Genomic DNA, 23487 nt, shown 5'->3' with positions numbered 1-23487 from the left:
TTTATTGTTTGCTTTCTGTAAGTTGCTTGTTCATCCCTTTGTCCACTTTCATATTAGGCTGTTATGTTTCTACACTGATTTATAATTCTTTGTAAGTCTTGTTTATCTTTGCTTTTCTCCATATGTGAACTCTTTTTTTCATCCTTTGTCATCTTTACTGCATATGTTTTTCCACATCTGTTTGTCTTTTACTTTTTCCTTCTTTTTTTTCTATCTTATTCTAGTTGGCATTATTTCTTCCTTTAAATGTTTGGCAGAATGGCTAGGAGCCATCTGAGCTTAAAGTTAGTTTGTTGCAAGGTTTTTAATCACAATTTTAATTTCTTTTATAGTTTATAGAACTATCCATATTTTTATTTTGTGCCAGTGTTGATAAGTTCTGGTTTTCTAGTAATCTGTTCATCTGAATTTTTTAATTTATTGGCAGAAATGTACTGATATTTTATTATCTTCCTGACATTCGTAGGGTTTGAGGTGTAATTGCAATTGAGGTGATTCGTACCATTTTCCATTTATGAAAGCTGTTAACATTGCTGCATTATTTCCCTTTTTTTATTAGTCTCTCTTGCTAGGGGTATCAGTTTTATTAATCTTTTTCAAAAAACCAGCTTTTGGTTTTGTTAATCCTCCCAATGTGTACTCCATCCTTGAAGAGTGCTTTTCCCTGAGTATGGAATTGTGTCTTGGTAACAGTTTCTTTCAGCCCTTTGAAGGTAGCATTCCATTGTTTTCTAGCCTCTGTTTTTCTCTTTCAGTCAGTTCTTTTGAAGGTAATTGTGTTTTCTGTGGGTAATGTAATATTTTCTCTTTGTCCTTGATTTTCTGCAGTTTGAGTAAGATGTCTAGCTGTAATTTTCTGTGTTTTTAATTAAGATGAGTTTTCATTTTATGTCTGCTTTATGTATGGAAATTGTAAGTGATTAATGGAATCAGATGTCTTTGGTAATTTATTTTGTGTTGAGAAGATGTTGCTACTCTCAGCTCCCTTGTGTTGAAAAATTCTGTTTGGGGTTTTCTGTGGAACTGATTTTAGTAAAGAGAAGTGGAAATCTAAATTGTTTTTAGGGCTGTATGTCCAAATTGATTATCAATTATTCTAGCAAAATTGATAAATACCCTTTTAAATGAACCATGTATTTACAATGTCTTTTTTTGTATGTTTAAAATGTATCATATTAATGGAATCTTTTGGGGATAGCTCTTTGATGTCAGTAGCTGCTTCTATTTAAAAGGAATGTGCTCAAGTCAGATTTTATTTTTAATCTGTGTTCCTCAACCAATTTTTCAGGTCAGCACCCATGTTTTTCATGTAAGGTGTCTGGTATGGATGTGAAACGTTGCTCTGTTGGTGCTTGTGGGAAATTTTATCACGAAGCCTGTGTCCGCAAATTCGCCACTGCCGTCTTTGAATCAAAAGGATTCCGCTGTCCCCAGCACTGCTGTTCTGCCTGCTCCATGGAGAAGGATATCCACAAAGCAAGTAAAGGTAAAACAGAGTTAAACAAGGGGACAAAGATTTTAGGTGCAGTAGCAGATAAGCACATTATTATAGAGAACATTGAGCATTCTCCTTCGGTTTATCTGTAGATATAAAATTTCAGCTGCAATAAAGAGCATGGTAAGTTGTGACTCAACCATGAGAAGAAAATTTCATATGTTCAAGATGACCTTGAGAACTCCTTACACAGGTACCATTTCTCCAGTGTTGGAGCAGACGGATTTTCCTTGTATGATCTCTGGATGGGCGCTGCATTTAGGGCCCAAACAGCATAGGAATGGCACAGCCAAACTAGTGATGAAAAATATTTTTATCTTACTATATACCCAGCATCACATGGAAACCCAGAAGAGTCCAACTCCAAAAATCTCATGTTACATGCAGTGGATGCCTTTTTGATGTCGCTTCCTGTGGACTTGTCTTTAAACAGGTCGCATGGTGAGATGCTTGCGGTGTCCTCTAGCCTATCACTCTGGAGACGCCTGCATTGCTGCCGGGAGCATATTTGTGTCCACCTATGTCCTCATCTGCAGTAATCATTCCAAACGGAGCAGCAGTTCTTCCTCTGCTGTAAATGTAGGCTTTTGTTTCGTTTGTGCCAGAGGTGAGTGTCAGTCCCTTCTCTTTAGTTCTTTCTAGTTCACTGGCATATGTCTCCATTAGAGTCGTTTCAGTAACATCCTTGAGACTGATTAACACTTCCATTAACTAACTAGTCCCTTTTATAACATTAGACATCCAGATTATTAGAATATTAATTCTTCCATAAATTGAGCTAAAATCTGCATTTTTAAAAAACAACTTATAATTATAGATAAAATCTTGATATTCCTATTGGAAGCATCAAAAGATTAATATAGTCCCTTCTGCAAACAATTCTATTCAAAGTAGACTCTTGCCATGTCATATTCTTTAATCCAGAGCTTTCAGCTGATTGAGATTTCACTTGGAAGGCAAGACGAGCACATTTATTTTTTAATTGTTTATGTTGTATTTTGTCATGTTTTGGTCTGGCATTGAGGAAGACCTGATGGGATACAGCCAAGGCAGCATATGTGGTGGTGGTAGTTAAGAGCCAGCAATGCAAGCTTTCTTACTTGCCAGCTGTTGATATTTAAGTATGCCAAGAGATTGATAGACTAAAAACAATATTGTGTCCCTGAGGGGGTCAGTGAACTGGAGTTCGTGATAACTATAAAATAGAACTTCTTTAGTTGAATATGATATAGAGTGTCCAGCTTTTCAGAGTATCTCAGCTGTATTATAATAAAGCAGTTTTGGGTATGTAGCGTTTTAGAAACCAGTATCCTCAAATGCAGTTTTGTTTTTGTTTTTTTAATTGCTAACTTTTCTAAACCTCCATTAGTGTGAAATATTTGAAAGGATTCTATGGTATATCAAGCATATGGCATAATCATATTAGATTATATTTAGACTTGATTGAAGATAAGGTTTTTGTGTTTGTTTTGTTTTTTGCTTTAAGAGATAGTTTCTTTATTTGGTGAAAGTACCGTGTTTTTTAATAGAATATAGGTAGTATGATAGACACTGGATTGTTTTTGCTTTTGTATCTCTCCTTTAAAAAAAAAAGAAAGAAAAATAGGAGGTGGGAGGTAAAAGATTAAAAATGGTAGTCCTTTTTTGTAACAGCCAGGTGAGTCCACTATATATTCTGCTTTCAGTTTGCTGAGTTTTGTTAGCACATGGGGCTGTCTGTCATTAGAGGAGAAGAAGCATGTGTCTCTTTACTAGAGCAATTATAACTGTATCCTGCTCTGAAACCTGGCTGGTATCTGAAGGAGTAGGCTTGAAATGTTTATGGCACACTGTGACAGGTGACACAAAGGAGTCAAACAGTCAAAAGAAATTAAAAATCACCACGAGTGTCTTTTCCATCTCCTCCTCCCTAAGAAAGTAATGACAGGATTGGAAATACTGAATTATCGATTGAATGGGTAGCTTTAGAGACTTTTAAACAGATGAGTGTTAGCAATAACAAAGCCACTATTGCTTTGTAAATATTTTACTCTGCCATCCTAGGCACTTTTACATGTGTCTGTGTGTATGTGTAACTGAGCCAACATTTTAAATATCAAGTTTATAATTATCATGTTGGCTTACTTTGGAGTATATTCTAAATCAAGCACTATCAGTATATGAACCAGTATTTGCCTTTGCTCTGTTTCATTCAATAATTGGAAGGCCTTTAACACAGGTGTTTTCAATTTAAGGTAGACAGAACATGGCCCATTGTTAGAAACCTAGTTTTATAGACATTCTAGCTATTTTAAGTTCAACTTATGCCTCTATTAAAAGCTTGAGATAATGGAAGTGAGGGGGAAACTCATGTTTTAACAGGATTTGTATTTGCATCTTAACAATTAGGCAGTTATTTTGAAAGATTTACTGTATTTAAGGGCCGATTTAGGCAAGATTATTTAATCCCCAGATATTTTAATTGTGAAACTTTGTGCAGTAAACAGAAACTTTCATTTTCCTTCAGTGGTTGACAGAAACATATTCTAAATAGATGTTGAGATTTGAGAAGGTGTAAATCAAAAGTTTGCCGGAAGTAAATCACGTTTTTGTTTATCAGTACTCATAGAGGTCTCCTTTTTAAAGGGACCCATTGCAATAACGCATAAAAAGCAATCCTTATTTATGTTTTGGTTTTAGAAAACAGCTTGTTGGACTTTTGCTTCTTGCCTTATACAAAATGTTTCCCTCATAAAGGATTTTTCTCTTAGTTCTTGGTCATTGGTTGTTTAAAATCATTAAGCTGATTCTGAATATCAAGAAATATTTTTAAGAATGTTTCAAGGTTGAGAGAACATTGCTCCTCCCCTGCGCCCCCAGGTGCCATAGGAATGTTCTTCTGCATTGCACTGTAGTATATGTTCCTTAGCATTTCCTTGCATCTGGAGGGTGGTGTAAAATAAAAGTTATATAACATTCTGTGCCTTTCTTTGTAATGTTAATGTGAAATGGAGAAAGTACATTAGGGTTTTTTCTTTTCATTTTAATAATGATAGCAATTTATTTTGCATCTGTCAATCAAATTCTATTAGATACTCTGAATAAATTGCCACAGTTGCCCTAAGAAATTATTTCTCATTTTACATGGATGAGAACAGTGCAGCCCAGATTAAATGATTTACCTGAAGGTCACACCAGTTGTTAAATAGAGGAACTAGCATTTGTACTCCATCTTTATTTCAAAGCCTGTGTTTTTTTACACTACACCTCTTCTCTTTCTTAAATATATGAAATCCGTTCAATTTTATGTAACTTTCAAGATTTTTATGTTACTGTCAATTAGCGATGTCAAGTTCCATTCTCCCTTCTGGGTCAGTGATACTGCTTGAATCTGTCTCCCTGTGGGGTGGCACCGAATGAAGATCATATCCACAAAATAACGTGAATGGTAACTCCTCTAAGAACAAACTCTTCCCCTTTTTGCATAACAGCCTCTCTGAAACTGCTGTCCTGATTTGTACTGTTCAGTCCTCGATGATTTAAAACTGACCAGTAACCAAACAGAGAAATTTCTCTGATCTCACAGTTCGCTGAGTTTAGGAGTGGCCTAGAGCTCTGTTACGAACTCAACTAGGGGAGGAGGATGGGAGGGATGTCCCAGGTGGCTTAGAGCCGATCTTACGTTCTCCAAATAGCATGGCTTTGGTGGCAGATCAAAAGGACTGTTTTTATAAGCCCTTAAATTGGTAATCACTTTATATCATGAAGGGGAAAAAAATAAATGGTTTGCATTATCTCAGTAAAGTTGAGTAAGTTAAGGCTCCTTTAAAATGCTGTTACCATACTGACAGAAGCTTCAGGATGGCAGAGGAAGCTAGAACTCATTTGAGTGTATCTCAAGATGTGTGTAGAGCAGAGATTCAGTTCTGCCTTAAATGCTATTTGGTACATTGATGGTGGGTCAGGGGCTGTACTATGCTATATAAATAACTCTTATTTTTATCAAGTAAGTGATATGTCATGTTGTTCCTTGGATTGTCATCATAGTACTTCTAAATATTAAGGAATGTAGCTTCTTGTCCCTGCAGGTTTTCAGTATGATGTCAAATACAGTTCACGCCTTCAAATTAATGTGGATGTTTTCCTCTGGGTATATAGGGAGGGATATGGTGTTGAGTAGTTTAAACTCCCTTTAATAACCATTGAAAGCCTTTTCTGTCAGATCTTTCTTTTTCTTCATATTCTCTTCCCCTCCCCCACAACCTTAAGCACAGCTACATAATAGGTGTTGGTTTATTTTTTTCCTCACGGAATCATGGGTAGTTTCATTGCAGCTCATCTCTTTCTGTTTGTTTCGTATAGGGCTGATAGTTCAGGACCATTCAGACCCCATGTTCAGTTCATATGCCTATAAGTCCCACTACCTACTGAATGAATCAAATCGTGCAGAGTTGATGAAATTACCTATGATTCCTTCTTCGTCAGCTTCCAAAAAGAAATGTGAGAAAGGTAATAATCACAATAGTTTCTCTCTTGCTTTATTTTTGCATTTCCTTTTTTTTTTTCTCTTTTAATTAAGGGGGGAAATGTATGCCTGTCAAGCACCATCTGTTGCTTTTGGTAAATTCTACCTTGGTGGTTGTGACTGTGTCCTCATCTGGCTACAAAATTATTAAAAGGGGCTTAAAATAATTCCGTTCTTACAAATTTTTACTTACTCTTCTCAAAATAAATTTTCACACATTCCATGTATCTGTAGGTATTAAATAGAGAAACTAGAATATCTTAAGGCTCTTTCTCTTTTGCTTTATCATGTTAAAATGCGAATGATATAATTTGTTACTAACTTTCAACTAAATAACAAGATAGATTATTGGAACCAAGATACTGATAATTAATTTTTTTATTTTAGAATACACTGTATCATTTTGTTTCTTAAATGTTTTTGTTAAGATGCTGTGACAACTAGTTGCCCTTCTCTCAGGAGACATTAATGGGCAGCTGGGTAAGATACCCCAAATACTGGCTACTGAAAGGTGACCCAGGTGAACTGAAGAATTTCTTATGGATAAGTTGTCCACAGAGAGCCAAGATCTTAATGTATATTTATATTATCCCAATTAATTTAATCTATGGAAGAAAATATTATCTTCTCTTTAGCTTTATGCAGCCTACTTGTAATAAAGGGAAATAGTGGTTTAGCAGTAATGTGTTATTTGGGAAGTTATTATCCCAGAGGGTAAAATAAATGACCTGACAGGGGAAGACCTTTTCCAGTGTACATTCCCATTATGATCTAGGGACCCGGTCGAGAATCTTTAGAGAAAAATTGTTGTGCCTGATATACCAGGTGTATTTGAAGTAGGCTTTTTCCATTCTTGTGTTGCCTGCGTGATGGGTCTTTGCTCTTTGTTCGACATCTGGAGCGCAGCCCATGCCTGAGAAAGTATAGCCAAGCGACTTGACTAGAACCGATGCAGAAGTAGGTTGGAGAGTGTCAACGTTTTTCTTTGTTTTCCATTGAAGTCAGTGTTTGTCACCTTGCTGGTGACACCACCTGCTTCCAAAACTAGTGAACTTAGACCTGACTAACTTGATAATGCAATAAAATTAGGCTACACAAGGCATTTTAGGAAATGCCTTATTTCCTGTTGGTGCCTTCATAAAATTAGATCAATTCAATGACCGTCAGTTTGTTTTCAGTATTTAGTACTGACCTTGACATGAGTTGAAATTATTTTGAGCCCTCTCTTTGCTTAGCTGAACCATATCTTTCTTCTCTCACATCCTAAAGCAGTTTTCTTGCATAGCACCAAGGTGGATTGTTCATATTTTCATTTTTCTATTTCCCTTGTGTTTTGGGGGTTTTTTTGTTTTGATTTTTGGTTTTTGTGGGGGTTTTTTTTGGTCAAAAAGTCTTGATGATTTTACTGATGATTCTGGGTCTGTATTTCCTCTGAAGTAAGACTTAAAATGAAGGACTCTTCCATAATGTTAAAAATGGCCCACCTGCCTTCCATATCAGTTGTAATAATCATAGGTCCTCCAAAGCTGTTTGCAAAGACTGTTCTCCCTATTGGTTATTCCTTTCTAATGGAAAAGTGAATTATCTCATTTTACCTTAAACTTGCAGAATTCCCCACCTAGGCTAAGAGCACTCAGGCAACTAATCTCTAGGTTGGACAATTGGAACAATTAATCCATATTGAGATCTACAGACCAAGGAAAATAATCCCATTGATTGAAGTAAAGCTTTGAAGCAGAGGAAATATAGTAATTTAATTCATCACTGATTGTCTATGGGTTTTCTTTTTGTTTTTATGTTAATCAGTTAGAAATTTGAAAGTCTACAGGAACACAAGACTTTCTGGAAAGTTGCTAGCAAAGCCACAAAAGGTTGGAGCATGTGATTTGATAAAAGCTGTATGGAAGGCTCTTAACCTTCTGCTTATGAGACTTTAAATCTCAGCACACTCATGGGATACAGGCCTGACTTTCCAATGGAATATTTTTTTTGTTTTGCAGTGAATGTCTATTATATTTCATCTTCAGTGGTTAACATTCCTTCTCTGTCACTTGTAGAAATACTTATTAGAAATGTGTAATCTCTCCCCAAACCTCCTTTATTTCTTTGCATTTAAAAATATTGTTTTGTTTGGTTTGCTGCCCTTGTTTTGGTCTTAATCCAGATCATTTTGTGTATTTCAAAGGAGAGGGTTTTGCTAGAAAACTTGGAGGGATCTCCTTGCGTGTGGCACTGCATCCTGATAGTTTTATGCTATAAAGCAGTGGTTCTCAATATGAAGTCAGAAAAGACTTAGATGAACAATTTTGAACTACACTTAATATTTCAGAAAATCTAACAATCACACATTTGCACAAAGGCTGTGTGCATTTCTTTATATTTGGCTACGATTTTACCAGTTTAATATGGCAAGCCTAGTTTTGTTATTGGGATCAGAAGCACTGATTGGCAGTTGTCTACTTCTTTGGTTATTAAAGAAAGGAGAAATTTTACTTTTCAAATACAGGAATTTGGGTTTTGTTTTTCACTTTTGGGGGTCTTTTTGGTTGGCAAAATACTTGAGAACTTATGGGTCCTTGAGGAAAGGAAGGGATCATTGGTGATGTAGGCTGCAAACCACTGCTGTATAGCCTGTTTGATTTTATCTTCACTGAAAAGGTAACGATGTAATCACCAGTTTGAGAAAGGACTATCCTTTGGCTTTTTTGTATGTTTTTAAGGAAAGGAAAAATTATTGATCGACCTATTGGCTACTTACATTCTTGCTAATTTTATTGTAAAGGGATTTAGTTACTGTAGCAGTGGATTAAAATATAGACATGACTATTGCTTGCTTTCTTAGCCCTCAAGAGAAAAGAAAGTAAGTTACTACATATTTCTTTGAAAATACGTTCTCAAATCTACTCAGTCGAAAGCTTTTATGATTCTATTTTGTCATATGTTAGAGTTTGAGTTGATGATAAAACCAATACCTCAATAGCCCACATTTTTAGAAGGGTAAAGAATATAGTGACTTTCATATTTCTCAAAAGCTTTACAGTTCTGGCCACTGAAGCCCCAAAAAGGGACTGAAGTAGCTTATTCAGTTAATTTGCTTTCTATTTTAATCCATCACTACAGATGTAACTCAATCCCATTGTTATTTTCCCCCTAATTTGAATCAAATTTAATGACAAAAGATAACTCTGTCCTTCTTCTTTTTCTCTTTCCTCTTTTCTCAGTTATTAAGACTATTTATTTGTTTCAAGGTGGAAGACTGCTCTGCTGTGAATCGTGCCCAGCTTCCTTCCACCCAGAATGCCTGAGCATAGAAATGCCAGAAGGCTGCTGGAACTGTAATGACTGTAAAGCTGGCAAGAAACTACATTACAAGCAGATTGTTTGGGTCAAGTTGGGCAATTACAGGCAAGTTTTTCCAGGGACAAAGAGGAAGTATTGAGTCGCTGTTCAGACATAGGTTCATAACTGATACACAGAGTGGCAGGGAGATAGGTAGACTAGCATAAAGTTGCGCCTTGAAAGAAAGAGGAGAAACATTCTTTTGAGTCTGGGTTTTTTAGGATTGGCAAGGATAGTTGTGGGTTTGTTTGTTTGCTTTTGGTTGGTTGATAGTTGACTTGTTTTTAAGTTCTGAGAGTTATTTTATACTAATGAACTGTCTATTAGTAGATTTTGGAATAAAAGGTCTTATGTGGATAGTGGGAAAAATGTGTCCTAGTTAGATTTATATTGATTTCTGATTTCTAATAAAAATAAGAATTTATATCCTGGCCAAAATATCTCTCTTTGCCCCTAAATCTGTCCATTTTAGTTTAGCTGTAGACTCTAAACTGTGTGCCAAAGAGAGCCTTGTAGGATTAAAAGAGAGATCATTTCATTAACAGCATTTAGTTCTTAAGGGAATGAGTAAGAAGTATGTGTGACTGCCATTATTTATTTCAATAACTTTTCCCTTTTAAGAAGCCTCTTTTAAACAAGGTTTCACTACACAGGAATAATATATTTTAAAAACTTTGTTCTATATTGTGAAGCATATGTTTGTCATTTTACTAAGAAAATAGATACTATTCAAGAGTCCACAATACAGTGCTGCCTGTTAATTGGAATCCTAAGTAAAAATGTATTTCTACATAACTTCAAACACATTGTAATGTATGTTAGCAAGGGCTCTGTCATTTTCTCTCTGTTTTAAATAATGCTACTTTGCGTACCCATTTAACTTTAAATAAAAACTTCTAGTTTAGCTGCGATGAGGGGCATTGAGGTTGAAAAGCCATGTCCCCCACCCCAAATTTATTTTTTTAACATTTGACAGGAAGCCCCCACATCCTAAAAAAAAATATTGGCAGTTTAAATACATAAAAATTTTTATACTGTATGGGAAAAGATATAAAATTTTTAAAGGCAAATGTCAAACCAAGGGAAAGTATTTGCTCTTCTACTTTCAATAAGAAAAGACAAATAACTTACCTAGAAAAGGGGGCTGAGAAGAGAGAGAGCCAGTCTGCAGAAGAATAGCAAATGGAAAAATAAACATAAAAATGCTCAGACTCACTATATAAGTAAATGTACCTGAAAAACAAAGAGGGTTTTTCCCCCAGTTTTTGTTCAGATTGGCAGAGACTTAAAAGAGCAGTAATTTTGCAGTAGGGGAGGGCCTGAGGCAGCATGTATTCAAAATTGCGACCATTTATATACCCTGTGACCCAGCCCTTCCCCTCCAAGGCATTTATCTAAGGAAAAAGAATTGGACAGGCAGGCAAAAATTATTTGTAGGGGTACTCGTTGCAGTATTTTCTTCTAATTGCAAAAATTGGAAATAACCCAAATGCTCAATCAGTAGGGGATTTGTCAAATAAATTATAGTGTATATTGTAGAACACGTGGAAGCCAATAAAAGGATAAAGCAGGTCTGGATAGTCACATGGGAAGATATCTATAATATATGGTTGACTTTAAAAAGCATGTTAATGGTATGTTTATCATCTTTCCATGTGTTTTTATAATTTTTAAAATTGTAGATCTAGATATTTTTTCAATACCTAGGAAGAAATACATCTAATATTAATTATCTGAGGTATGAGGGAGTCATTTTCAGTTTTTCCGTTATACGTTTCTACTTTATTTTAATTTCTAAAAGAAACACACTGCTTTTATAATTAAAAATATGTATCTTTCTGTCGTGGAGAAGGATGTGGGTTTGATGATTAATATGTAAGACATTTCCTGGATAAGAAATACCTAAGACAGGGCAAGAAGCCTTCAGATCTTCAGATGAATTTCAGGGTATTTCCACTTCTTTGGTTCTTTTGGGGGGATACAATTTCAGGTGTATGTTAGTTTATATTAGATGCATGTTAGCTTCAGGTATATGACATAATGATTCAATGAAATGATCACAGTAAGTTACTTGACATCTGTCACAATAGTTAAAATACGTTTTTCTTGTGATGAGAACCTTTAAGATCTACTCTTAACAATGTTCAAATATACAATATTATTAACTGTGGTCACCATGCTGTGCATTACATATTTTCCATTTTAAAAAAGTTATGAATGTGAAAATATCTTTGATTTAATTTTGCATCAATAAAGTTTAGTCACATTACATTTGAAAGAAGCCCCAAGCAGTGCTCCCTTCACAGCCCAGTGAGGTTCGATATGCAGGTCAGATTCTTCTGGTATGGTGTACAAAGACTTCCACCCTTGAACTATTGATTTATTTTTCCCCAGTCAGGCCCCACTGGGCCACATGAAGCTGTTACTTATTGGTAACTAGTGACTCCAATGTGAAGCTTCTTGGGAGAAATGAGGACCTGGCAACCCCTGGCAGAAAGGGTCTCTTTCTGTGTCTAGTGAATGCAGTTACCAGGAATACACTTCAACATCTTAAGCTGATACAGAAATAACCATCTCTTAGCCTACTTTAAGGGGAAGCCAAATACTGGTAACACAAAATTGTGTTGTTTTAACGATTTGAGCACAGACTCTTAGCTACATTTTTAATTCTTAGACGGACACCAAGGGTACCTTTTAGATGAAGCATTTTCAAGTTTGCTATAAATCCAGGAATGTAATCATGCCATCATTATTCCTCTAAATAATGTAATCATTAATTAAATACATGGTTTTATTAGCCATCTGTAAAATAAGAGACTGAAAAAAATTTTAATCTGTGTATATTTACTGTTCATATTGATGATTTTATATATTCTAAAAGCTTCAATTCCTGGCTTGCCCACTTGGTGGAAACTGTCAAATGCACCTCACAGGTGGTTTCATTTAGTGACTGCTGTTCAGTAATCACTTCCTGAAACAGTTATTTTTTCATTCTGTCCCAAAGCCCATGTTTATTATAATCTAAGATGAATTAAATTCTGAAGTACGCAGTGATACAAACCTAGTACATGTGACCAAAATATCTACCTTGGTTGATTAGAGAGCCAGAAAATGCTACTTTGAATGGAGTGGTCATTCTTTACGGTAACATCAGTTTATTGTCAAGTGGTTCCCTTGACTGCTGGAAATGTTACACTTTGAAAGACAATCTGGGTATTAAGGATGCCAGCTTTGGAGAGGAACATGATTTTTCTAGGACTGAAACTGGGTTTGGAGTAGTCTTAAGTTGGGTAGTGGGTTCACTGTTATTGTTATGCTTTATAATTCACATATTCTTTTACAGATATCAAATATTGATTCTTTTTTTTTTAAAGAGAGAAACTAGATTGGGTCTTCCGGGTCTAGTTCATTTAGTCTATGTTCACTATTTCAGTAATTAGTTCATTAACCATATGTTGTTAAATGTGTGGCTCGGGCAGGATTACAGATAAACAAGGCATTCTGTGTCCTTAGAATCTGAATGAAAGTAGCAAAGGACAAAACCTTTTGGTTTTTCTTCCTACCAACCATATAAGAATAGTGTGATGTTTCATTCTCTTGGTCTGAAATCGCTTCTGTTTTCAGATGGTGGCCCGCCGAGATCTGCAACCCCAGGTCTGTGCCCCTGAACATCCAGGGCCTCAGGCACGACCTGGGGGACTTCCCCGTGTTCTTCTTTGGGTCTCACGACTACTACTGGGTGCGCCAGGGCAGAGCGTTCCCTTATGTGGAGGGGGACAAAAGCTTTGCAGAGGGACAAACCAGTATTAACAAGACCTTCAAAAAAGGTAAGTTGGTGTTTTTAATGGCTCAAAACTAAGACTCAAGCATTGATTTTTCAACATCTCCTAACGCATATATGCCATGTCTCTGGCATTAGAATTTTTGCCAGGTGTTACAAAGCGGCACCCGTAAATCTCCATTCACCTTAGAACCATATCTTAGTCAGTTAGATAAAGGTCTTCAGTGTAATAGCCACTGCTTTGTCTGTGGAAGGAATTTCTTCTGTGGCCTTTCTACAGGCTTAGAGATTTTGAGGGAATGGGTTTGTTCATCAAGTGAAGCTCCTTTGCCACAAAGTGGTAGTAAAGGCCTCCCATGAGGAGCCTTCCAACTGTTGTTGCAACATGTTGCCAGGAAGTTCGCTTTCTGAGTAAGAGTAAAATGAATTTAACCTCGTACAAGGTAAAAAGCTGCTCTTTGGGGCACCTGGAAGCCTCTGGTTATTGAAGTAGTACCTCTTCTGTGAGGCAGCAGCTTGCACAGAGTAGGGTTCAGCCATAAATCAGTTACATCCGATTTCACTGTTACCCTCTCCTGGTGGTAAATCGTTATTTCCAGCATATAATTTTTAAAAAGCAAACTTCAAGCCAGTTTCAGTGTGTTGACAAGTCAGTGTAGAACTGTGGCTTCTGTTTGCTTTTTGGTACTTATATCCTCTGTTTGGTCTCATTGGCAGCACTGGAAGAAGCTGCAAAACGTTTCCAGGAGTTGAAAGCACAAAGAGAAAGTAAAGAAGCACTAGAGGTTGAAAAAAACTCAAGAAAACCCCCTCCTTACAAACACATCAAAGTAAGTCTTCACCATGAAACGTTGGTAGTTGACAGGCACGAGGAAAAGCATGACTGTGTAATCAGATGGCCCTTTCTGCCTTGTGGAAACTGCTATTACCCATCCTCTATAAAACAGAGAGCTTTTGCTGAGAATCAGATGGGAGCCCCAGCACCGTGCTGTGAGAACAAGGTCATAGATAAGCCCTCTTGTTCTCAGGATGTGAGATCCAGCCTTGCTCTCCCAGGTCATCTGCAGCCAGATGAGAATGCAGGCTTAGCCCCTTTCTGCCAGACCGCCCACAGTTGTTTTCGGTTAGGAATTTCTATCAACCAGGAGAAGGAAAAAGACACAGAATAATAAATCAGGATTCACATCAGGTTTTGGTATTCTTGTCAGCGACGGAGAGGCAGTTGTTAGTTTACTCATGGGGAAATCAGAATTAAGATGAAGAGCCGTTCGCAGAGTCACACCACCGGGCAGTGCAGCAGAGCCCAGACTAGCCTGGAAGTTTCTGATGCTCCTGGTCACATTCCTCCATCTGCTGTGCAATCTTGTTTTCTAGGCTAACAAAGTCATTGGGAAGGTCCAGATCCAGGTTGCAGACCTGTCCGAAATCCCCCGCTGCAACTGCAAGCCCGCGGATGAGAACCCGTGTGGCCTGGAGTCAGAGTGCCTGAACAGGGTGCTGCAGTACGAGTGCCACCCACAGGTGTGCCCGGCCGGGGAGCGCTGCCAGAACCAGTGCTTCACCAAGAGGCTGTACCCAGACGCGGAGGTCATCAGGACGGAGCGCAGAGGTTGGGGCCTCAGGACCAAACGGAGCATTAAGAAGGTAGCTCAGGCCAGGCCGTGGTGGGGGCAGTGTAGCCCAAGGCCTGTGTGCCGCGGAGGTGTTTCAGCGGGGACGCATCCTGGGGCGTGTGTGGCCAGATGGTGCAGACGTGATGAAGGGCACGGAAGCCTTGCATGTCCTGTGGTCAGGCATGAAGGGGAGAAGGGACTTCAGCCACTTTGTTTGAAATGTTTTTTACTTGTTAAACAAAATAGAGTTGAAAGACCAAATAAAGGCAGAATAGTGAAGTTCAGAATGTACTGACTTAGAAGCTAGGAGACCCCGGACTTGGCTGCAGAGTCACAGTGCATTAGCTGTGGAACCACAACTGAGTCTCATCACCTTTCTGAGCCTCGGTTTCGCCTTCTCTCAGATGCTCGTGATAATCCCTGCCCTCTGTATTTAAGGGTTGCTGCTAGTCTCTAGATAGATTACATATACAAAAGCAACTAGAAGAAGTTGGGGTCTTTAACATTTACAAGTTATCTCGGTTCTACTTTGAGGCAATTTTTTTCAAAGCTGTCTTTTTAACACAAGCAGTGCATGCCTTTGCAGAAAAAAATTTTAATGCAAGTAAGTTTTAAAAACTCAGCAGTAAATCCTTCTATTCAAACAATGACTCTCTCAAACTTTAGAGATCCTGAGATGATTCTGGGGTCCTCATGAAAAAACTGTCTTACTGAAATATCTGGGACAGGCCTGAATAATACGCATTTAAAACAAGTCCCTCGCCCTGCCCCCACTGACTGGAGGGCAGGCACTGACTGGGAGGTGTATCCCTGAGAGAGGACCTAGTAGGGCTTCAGAATTACTCTTGACATTTTCCTAGCTTTTTAAAAATCACCTTTGCAGTTAAAAACTATCATATAACATAATAAAGAAAATGAAACAATACAAAAAAGGTAATAATCCTCCTTCAGCCCTTCAATTCCTGATTTCCACACTAGAGATGACGATGTTAATCAGTTGGTATATAGCCTTTTAGAACTTCTTCCATGCAATTATAAACCTAGGCACATATATAAATATATATTCATATATTCTGTATTTGTAGGGTTTTAAAAATACAAATATCATACATCTATGACTTAATATAGGTGTATTTTTATGGCAGTACATACAGATTTTCCCTCATTTTAACAGTCTCATTATATTCCACAGTAAAATGTACCATGATTTATTTAGCATATTTTCATATATATATATATATGTTTTGTTTTGTTTTTTTACTTCTATGAACATTCATGGTCATCTGTCTGTCTTCACACGCCTATTTCTATCTGGTAGATCACTTGAAGTGAAACTCACACAGTTGGCACAGATTGTTAGGCTGCTTCTATGTGCCCAGTACTATTTTAGGTACATGGAAAACAATAGGGAGCAAGACACCTTTGTGGGTCTTCTAGAGACAGATGATAAAACAGACATACAGTCCAGAGTACCAATAAATGCTGCAAAGAAAAATCTGTCAAAGGGGCTGGCTAGTGACGGATTGTTTTAAATTGATTAGTTCAGGAAGGCCTGAGGAGGTGACACTGGACCTGCATGTGTGAGGGAGAAAGCCATGCAGAGACATACAGGAGAAGAGCATGTCAAACTGAAGAAAAGGCAAGTATAAAGGCCTTAGCATGCTCCAGCAAGTGCCATGAAGCTGGTGGCCCTGGGCAGGAGTGACAGGGAGGGAGTGGAAAGCAGTAGCCAGGAGCTAGATCATATGGGGCCTTATAGACAGACCACAGGACGGGAAACTCCTGGAGGCTTTTGGTAGGGAGGGACATGATCTAACTTGATGTGTGCATTTTCTGTTGCTGCCTAACGGTATCACTGCAAACCTGGCAACGTAAAACGGAACATGTGTTTATTGTCTCTCAGTTTCTGTGAATCAGGAGTCTGGGCAGGGCTTAGCTGGGCCCTCTCCTTAGAGTCTCACAAGACTACAATCCAGTGTTGACCAGGGCCAGATTCTCATTCTTGTGCCTCAACTACAGAAGGATCCACTTGCCTGCCTCTGTGGCTATTGGCAGAATTCTTTTCTTTGCAGCAGTAGCTCCAAGAGCTTCGGGTGTTTTGTTTTGGGTTGTTGCTTTGCTGCTCTTAGTCCTAGAGGCTGCCTGCATTTCTGCCAAATGGGGCTCCCAGTGAGGCACTTTGCTTCCCTACAGCCCACAAGGGAGATGCACTAGGAAGATGGATGCTAAAGCATTTGCATGACAAGCTCACACAATCCCGTACATCTCAACTTTGTTGTATTCTCTTGGTTAGATCAAGGCGCGGTCCAGCTCCCTCAGGGCAGAGGATTGCAAAACAGCAAGCACCAGAGGTGGGGTCAGGGCCCCCTTAAGAGTCCGTCGAGCACATGGACTTCATGGGTTTCAGATGAATAACCTTGAGTCTCATGTGGAGAATTCAGGATGATGGAAAGAGTGATAAAAAGATGATTATAGTCCAGGAGAGAGGATGGTAGCAGGGACCACCAGGGTGGAATGGAGCCAGGCAGATCAGTTGGATTTCTGGCATTTGCTTAGTAGAGCCAGCAGGATTTCCTAAGACATTGCATACGTGGATCAGGTTGCTTGGTCAAAGGTCATCTGCATTGAAAATATCATTATATAATACAGAATTTCAGATATTTTCAGATATGCCATACTTATGCATACAAATTTTTGCCTATGGTTTCAAGGGAGTTTGGTCCAGGGGGCATCCTGAATCTACCCAGTGTAATGTTATGTTAACATCCTTTAGTAGTAGTTGCATTTATTCTAAAACGTATTCTGATTTATTAAATTAATGGTACTCTCAAGAGAAAAGAAAACAATCAGGATTATTCTGCCCTTTAGCACTCGAATTGCTAATGTAAGCAGTTGGTCTTATACAAAATAGCTAGAACTATACACCACTGAAGCATCATCATAAAGATTTGGTAGCAACATGGAAAAGAATTTTGGTACATTTAGGGGACAGAAGCCAAATAGGAACTGGAACATACACAGGCCCCTTTCCATGTGAGCAAATTCCTGAAAACCTGTGCCAAACAGGAAACTTCCTGTTACGAAGTGGGTTCTTTCTTATAAATTTTTATATATTAAATACTGAACAACACCTTGTCTTTTTGGTATAATTTTTGAGGACAGACTTCTAGCGCTTTCTTAAGTTCCTGTTTTGTCATTTTTGTTCTCAACTGATTTCACAGCTAATAGTTTTAAGTCTAGTAAGCAAGCTTCCAAAGCTAAGTGACCTAAAAATGTCACTTTTAGGACATCTAAAAAGTTTCTTATACAAAATAACCAGAAATATTCATTTACAGTGGTATCAACTGTATGAGGTCAGCTTCTGTGGCCCTTGCCCGGCTGAAGCCAGCACGCAGCCCCCTGATGCAGACGGGTGCTCCCCGCTGGCCGAGCCCAGGCGGCAGCAACAGCGGCAGCTGACCAGGGCGTTAGCTGGCCTCCTTCCCACCCAACCCTTAACTTCTTTTCTCTTATTACAGAAGCTACACTCTTTCCTTTGTATCAGTAGAGAAAGATTAAAATTGGCTTACATTCATAATGGTTTACCAAAATCGGAAAGGACTATCCAGTGCTTCCCTTTAGGTTATGGGTGTTGATGACCTGTTCTGTGGTACTGAGAGCTGGGAGACACCCTAGTAACCTGTGTGTGTGTGTTTGGTGGTGGGAAAGAAGTCTGTAAAACAACAAGTAAATTTTTATTTCCTAAGACATTTCTTTTCCTCAAAACTTATTAGTAAGACTGGTATTATCCTATAGATCATGCTGTTGTCCTAGATCAAATCAGCCATGCCTTTGAGGTGAAAGGATTAGCAATTATGCATTTATTAGACAAAATGTTGCATGTACAGTATTTACCCTCGTTTTTAAAAGGAGCTTATCACTATTTATCTGTCAGAACAGCAAAATGAGAAAGAGTGATAATACCAAATGTAAGTATGTGGAGGAATTGCATCACTCACACATGGGACTGTCCGGTGGGAATGTAAAATGATAACAGACACTCTGGACATCAGTTTGGCCGTTTCTAAAATATTACACATACTCACCATCTGACCCAACAGATTGCACTCCTGGCCATTTATCCTAGAGAAATGAAGACCTGTGTGTATACAAAGCTTCTCCCAAATGTTCATAGCAGTTTTATTCCTGTTGGCCAGACTGTGGAAACAGCTCACATGCTCTTCCACAGGCGAACTGGTAGCCAGCACTTTCTTTGTCATGGTGGCGATACATCCACACTGTGAAACACTACTTGGCAGTAAAAAAAAAAACTCAATATACACGGCAACCTGGAGGATCTGAAGAGAATTAGGCTAAGTTTTTTTTTTTAAGCCAATCTCAAAGGTTATATACCATATGGTTGTATTTAGAACCTTCTCAAAATGATAAAATGACAGATGAAGAACGGATTGGGGAAATGGAGGCAGCACGGAGGGTGAGGGCACAGGGAGGAGCACAGGGGATCTCCAGCAACAGCACAGCGCTGCGTCCAGGCTGTGGTGGTGGCTACACGATGCTACACCTGGTAAAATTCCACAGAGCTACACATGCACATACAAATGAGTGCATGTAAAATTGGTGAGATCTGAATAAGGTTTGTGGATTTTAGCAGCATCAGTTTTCTGGATTTACTACTGTGCTTAGTTATGTGAGGTGCTGCCATCGGGAGCCTGAGTAAAGGGTAACAGGGCGTCTGTGCACTGGTTTTGCAACTTCCTTTGAATATTTATAATTACTCCAAAATAAAAAGAGAGTCAGAGAACAAAAGCTAAATTTATTTCAGAGTCAGGTGCCTCCCAGGTGTTACCCCCAAAGCTGACACTAGTAAAAGTCTGTTATAATACACTTCAAAGGCTTGCATTAGCCTCACCCCTGGTCCCAGTGGTGGTGTCATGGTGGCACCTGGACTACAGAAATAATGTTGTCATGAGGCAAGACTAGCAGATTATCACCTTCTGAGGCACTAGTGCAAGACAGACACTGCTGTGAACGCCTATAAATAACAACCATTTGTTTCTAGGGTTGAAGTCATATTCCAGGATTCTTTTTGCTTAATTCCTGAACTATACATGTGGTGTTAAGGGATGCTTTCTAATATAACATACTGATTTTGCATTTATAATTGCATGCTTCTTTGCAGGGTGAATTTGTAAATGAATATGTTGGTGAATTAATTGATGAAGAAGAATGCAGATTGCGAATCAAGCGAGCCCACGAGAACAGTGTAACTAATTTTTATATGTTAACTGTTACCAAGGTAAAATTTTTTTTTTTCTGTAAGAAAAAGGGATTTTTGGTTTTTGTTTCATGGTCTTAGGTTGAACTCAGTTTCCTCTCATTTGGTTTTTGGGGGCAAATTATAATGATTTGCATCAGCCCATATGTTGCCTAATGTGCTAATTGTACCAGAGCACAAGCAAGTGACGGCTGAGCTTGCCACGCGTCAGCAGGCAGCACTGGGAGTGAGGTCACTGGGAGCAGGGCTGAAGTGTCTGGACTTCAGTCCGGTGCTTCCCAGTCACAAAAGACCTGTCCTCAGTTTATCTGTCACAAGAGAGAATCGGCTCTGTGATTCTGAGTTACTGTTCTGATTCAGCAAAACTGCGAACTCTCAGTTGCTCTCTATACTTAAATTTCTTTTGAGTTAAGAAAAATGAATGCTGTCATAAGAAAAATGACAGTAAAACTGTTCATTTAATACATATGATGGTGTCCTGTTGAATGCATACTACATCCGTTATCTCAACAAATTTCTGCCATAGTCCTCTGGTTTACAGAGGACAAGAAAGTGAGGCCTAGCCGTGATAACTGACCTATCAAATATCCTGTAACAATTTAATGAGAAGCGGGGCTAGTACCCATGTTCCTTGGGTCCCAGGCTGTGTCTAACAGAGAGTACTGTCAAAGTGAAAACTAGAGAACATTTCGAAGCAGTATTATTTTAACTGATGTGTCATTGTTTGAAAATTTTACAGCTTTTGCAAACATAGATTTCATAAACATAGGATGCCATTTAGGGTTGTTGATCAGCCCTTAGATCCTCCCCTTACCACCTGTGACCCCTCTAGCCACCTGGGCGACACCTGGGGGTCCCTGCTCTCAAGCTGATTCAGAGGGTCAGAGTGTAAATGCAGGAGCCAGAATGTTGAGTTTTTCCCTGTATTTTGAAACCCAGTGTGAGTAAAAATACAGAACTCCTGAGAGTCCCGCCAATCAAATCTCCACCTCTTCATTGAGAAGTTTCTTGTTATTCCTTCTTCTTTTTTTGTGGCCTAGACCCTCATGCATTCACGCTCATACTGGCTTCGCTTCCTTCTCAGAGCAGGAAAGGAGAGCTGAGAGCAAAGCTCCAGAGTTTCTGTCCCACACTCTCTCCACACTTAGAGCTGTCTGTCAGAGAGGGCCTCTCCTGATTTCGAGGCCTGCTAATCTAAAGCAGCCTTATTCTGTGGTCTGTTTCTAGGAACAAACTTAAGAAGAAGCTAAATTCCACTTTATCTTAATTGCTTTGACTTGAAAATCATTAGAGAACTAATAAATTGCACAGGGCACACATTTTCTGAGCTGTCAGGTGGCCGACATCAGTAGGTAGCAAAACACTGCTGCCTGCGGCCATGCCCACCTCCACTGTTGCTGAGACAGCTTATACTTAGTCCTATGTCAGAGGCACCTTGTGTTTGTTTCTACAGGACCGCATAATCGATGCTGGCCCCAAAGGCAATTACTCTCGCTTTATGAACCACAGTTGTGACCCCAACTGTGAGACGCAGAAATGGACAGTGAACGGGGACGTCCGTGTTGGGCTTTTTGCGCTCTGTGACATTCCTGCAGGTAGGAAAGCGGCTTACTTTTCACGCCCCCAGAAGTGAGTGTTTATTCAAATAAGATGTTATATTTAGAATTGTTGTCTGTCAGTAGAAAGTGAATACCTTTATCTTGCGCAAGGGAGCTTATTTAGCAAAAGCTTTAATGTAAGAGGGCAGTAGAGAATTCTGTGTGGCCGTGGTCCTGCCACTCTGATCCTCCCCATGACTGCTGTCTGTATAGTGGGACCAGACGTTTTAGCTTGTGTTTTCTTTTTTAAAGCATGAAGAGTAGCCTGTGTTAACATCAGCTGGTTTCTTGGTTTGTCTGTGGTGGTGTTTTTTGTTTGTTTTTTGGTTTGAAGGATCAATGTTTCAAATCAGACAAAAAGCTTCTGAAGCCAGAGTTCTTGCTTGCATTTTTTCTTACCCATTCAGCATCTTAACAACAAAACTTCATTTTTCCTCTGTTAAGTTTGTAGGAAAATGTGTGAGAAGGGAGATGCCATAGCTAAAAGAGGTTTAGGATTGCATAAGACCAGCTAACGGAAGGCTTAGACCCTCTCGTTTGAATCCCTGGATCTTAGGTGTATGTAGTAAACTTGTATAAGTAAACCTGAATTCTTTTCTGATCATAATGTGAGGGGCACTAATTCCTAAGAATAGTTTGGCTGTCGCAATGCCAAGGTCATGTTCATTTGGAACCTAGTGAGAATTAGCTGTAGGAAAGAGAGCTAGAGGAGATTCCTTTTTTCTTGAGCATATTTCAGATTTTTAGTCTCTATTATATAGTTTTTGACACTATGATGAAAGGATATGATCCATTTTGCTCTAATCATGTGTAGATGGGGATGTTTTCCTCTGTTCCCCCCCCCCCCTTTTCTTTTTCCATCATTGTCTTCACTGTGGGCCACAGGGCAAGGAAAGGTCTTTGTGTCAGAACTGTCCCTCTTTTCATTCTGAGAGTGTGCCTGTGACAGTGTTTCTCTCCCCCTGACTCGAGTGTGAGTAATTGTTTCTCATATGTTTTAGGGATGGAGTTAACATTTAACTATAACCTGGACTGTCTGGGCAATGGCAGAACGGAGTGCCACTGTGGGGCAGATAACTGCAGCGGCTTTCTGGGAGTGCGGCCCAAGGTCAGTTGTGCCAGGCGCAGCCCCAGGCTATTTAGGACCATCTCAGGAAGCTGCCGGCAAATGGGGGCCTGGGTTAGTTTGCCCAAAATGCAGACTCTGACCTCTCAGAGAGGCCGTCTTAATAAGATCTGTTAGCTTCTGAAAATGTGTTTGTGTTTCTGATTGAATTTGAAGTTAGCATAATCCTTTTCCAAAATTTTTCTAGAGATTCATACTATACTAAAAGCCACTGAATTATATATACTTTAAACTGGCGAATTTTATGGTATGTGAATTACATCTCAGTGCTCTTGAAATTTAACAGCCAAAAAAAGAAACTTATTCAAAAGTCAGTGAAAATGAGGCCATGTTTTTATTATAGTGCTTTTTGGGGTGCGTCCTCAGGTGTATTGCTCTTTTTTAGGTAATTGAACAACAGATGAATTTAAATGAATGTGAGGGTAGAGGATTCCCTTTCTTTGTTTCTTCAGACACTGTGATCATTAAAACTGTGACCCTTTTTCCACCAGTCAACATGTGTGTCAACAACTGAAGAAAAGGCAAAAAATGCTAAGTTAAAGCAGAAGAGACGAAAAGTCAAAACAGAACCAAAGCAGATGCATGAAGATTACTGTTTTCAGTGTGGAGATGGTGGAGAACTGGTCATGTGTGACAGAAAGGAGTGTCCCAAAGCATACCACCTGCTATGCCTTAACCTGACGCAGCCACCATATGGTAAGCTGCAGCCCCAATGCCCTGCCTCTGACTTGTGTCTTTGCTGAGTATGTAGCTCAG

At 38.9% G+C, this 23487-nt stretch overlaps 1 protein-coding gene across 5 annotated transcripts in view; it reads left to right on the top strand.

Moving 5' to 3' along the window:
• NSD3 (nuclear receptor binding SET domain protein 3) overlaps nt 1-23487 on the top strand; it is a 93762-nt gene that overhangs the window by 64187 nt on the left and 6088 nt on the right. For 3 of the 5 annotated variants that reach the window (XM_017659497.3, XM_017659496.3, XM_073218958.1), the window contains 11 exons: nt 1289-1486; nt 1929-2102; nt 5837-5983; nt 9248-9404; nt 12963-13165; nt 13837-13949; nt 14494-14763; nt 19912-20028; nt 21461-21602; nt 22607-22713; nt 23223-23427. In XM_017659497.3, coding sequence (XP_017514986.1) covers nt 1289-1486; nt 1929-2102; nt 5837-5983; nt 9248-9404; nt 12963-13165; nt 13837-13949; nt 14494-14763; nt 19912-20028; nt 21461-21602; nt 22607-22713; nt 23223-23427 — 1833 coding nt within the window. The remainder of the gene's footprint in view (nt 1-1288; nt 1487-1928; nt 2103-5836; nt 5984-9247; nt 9405-12962; nt 13166-13836; nt 13950-14493; nt 14764-19911; nt 20029-21460; nt 21603-22606; nt 22714-23222; nt 23428-23487) is intronic. The other 2 variants (XM_017659498.3, XM_017659500.3) reach the window with 2 other exon arrangements.

Source organism: Manis javanica, chromosome 12 (genome assembly GCF_040802235.1).
Source record: "Manis javanica isolate MJ-LG chromosome 12, MJ_LKY, whole genome shotgun sequence".
In the NCBI taxonomy this organism is placed as follows: domain Eukaryota; kingdom Metazoa; phylum Chordata; class Mammalia; order Pholidota; family Manidae; genus Manis; species Manis javanica.
The sequence above is the reverse complement of the archived record's forward strand: the minus strand, read 5'-3'. Positions and strand labels throughout refer to the sequence as shown.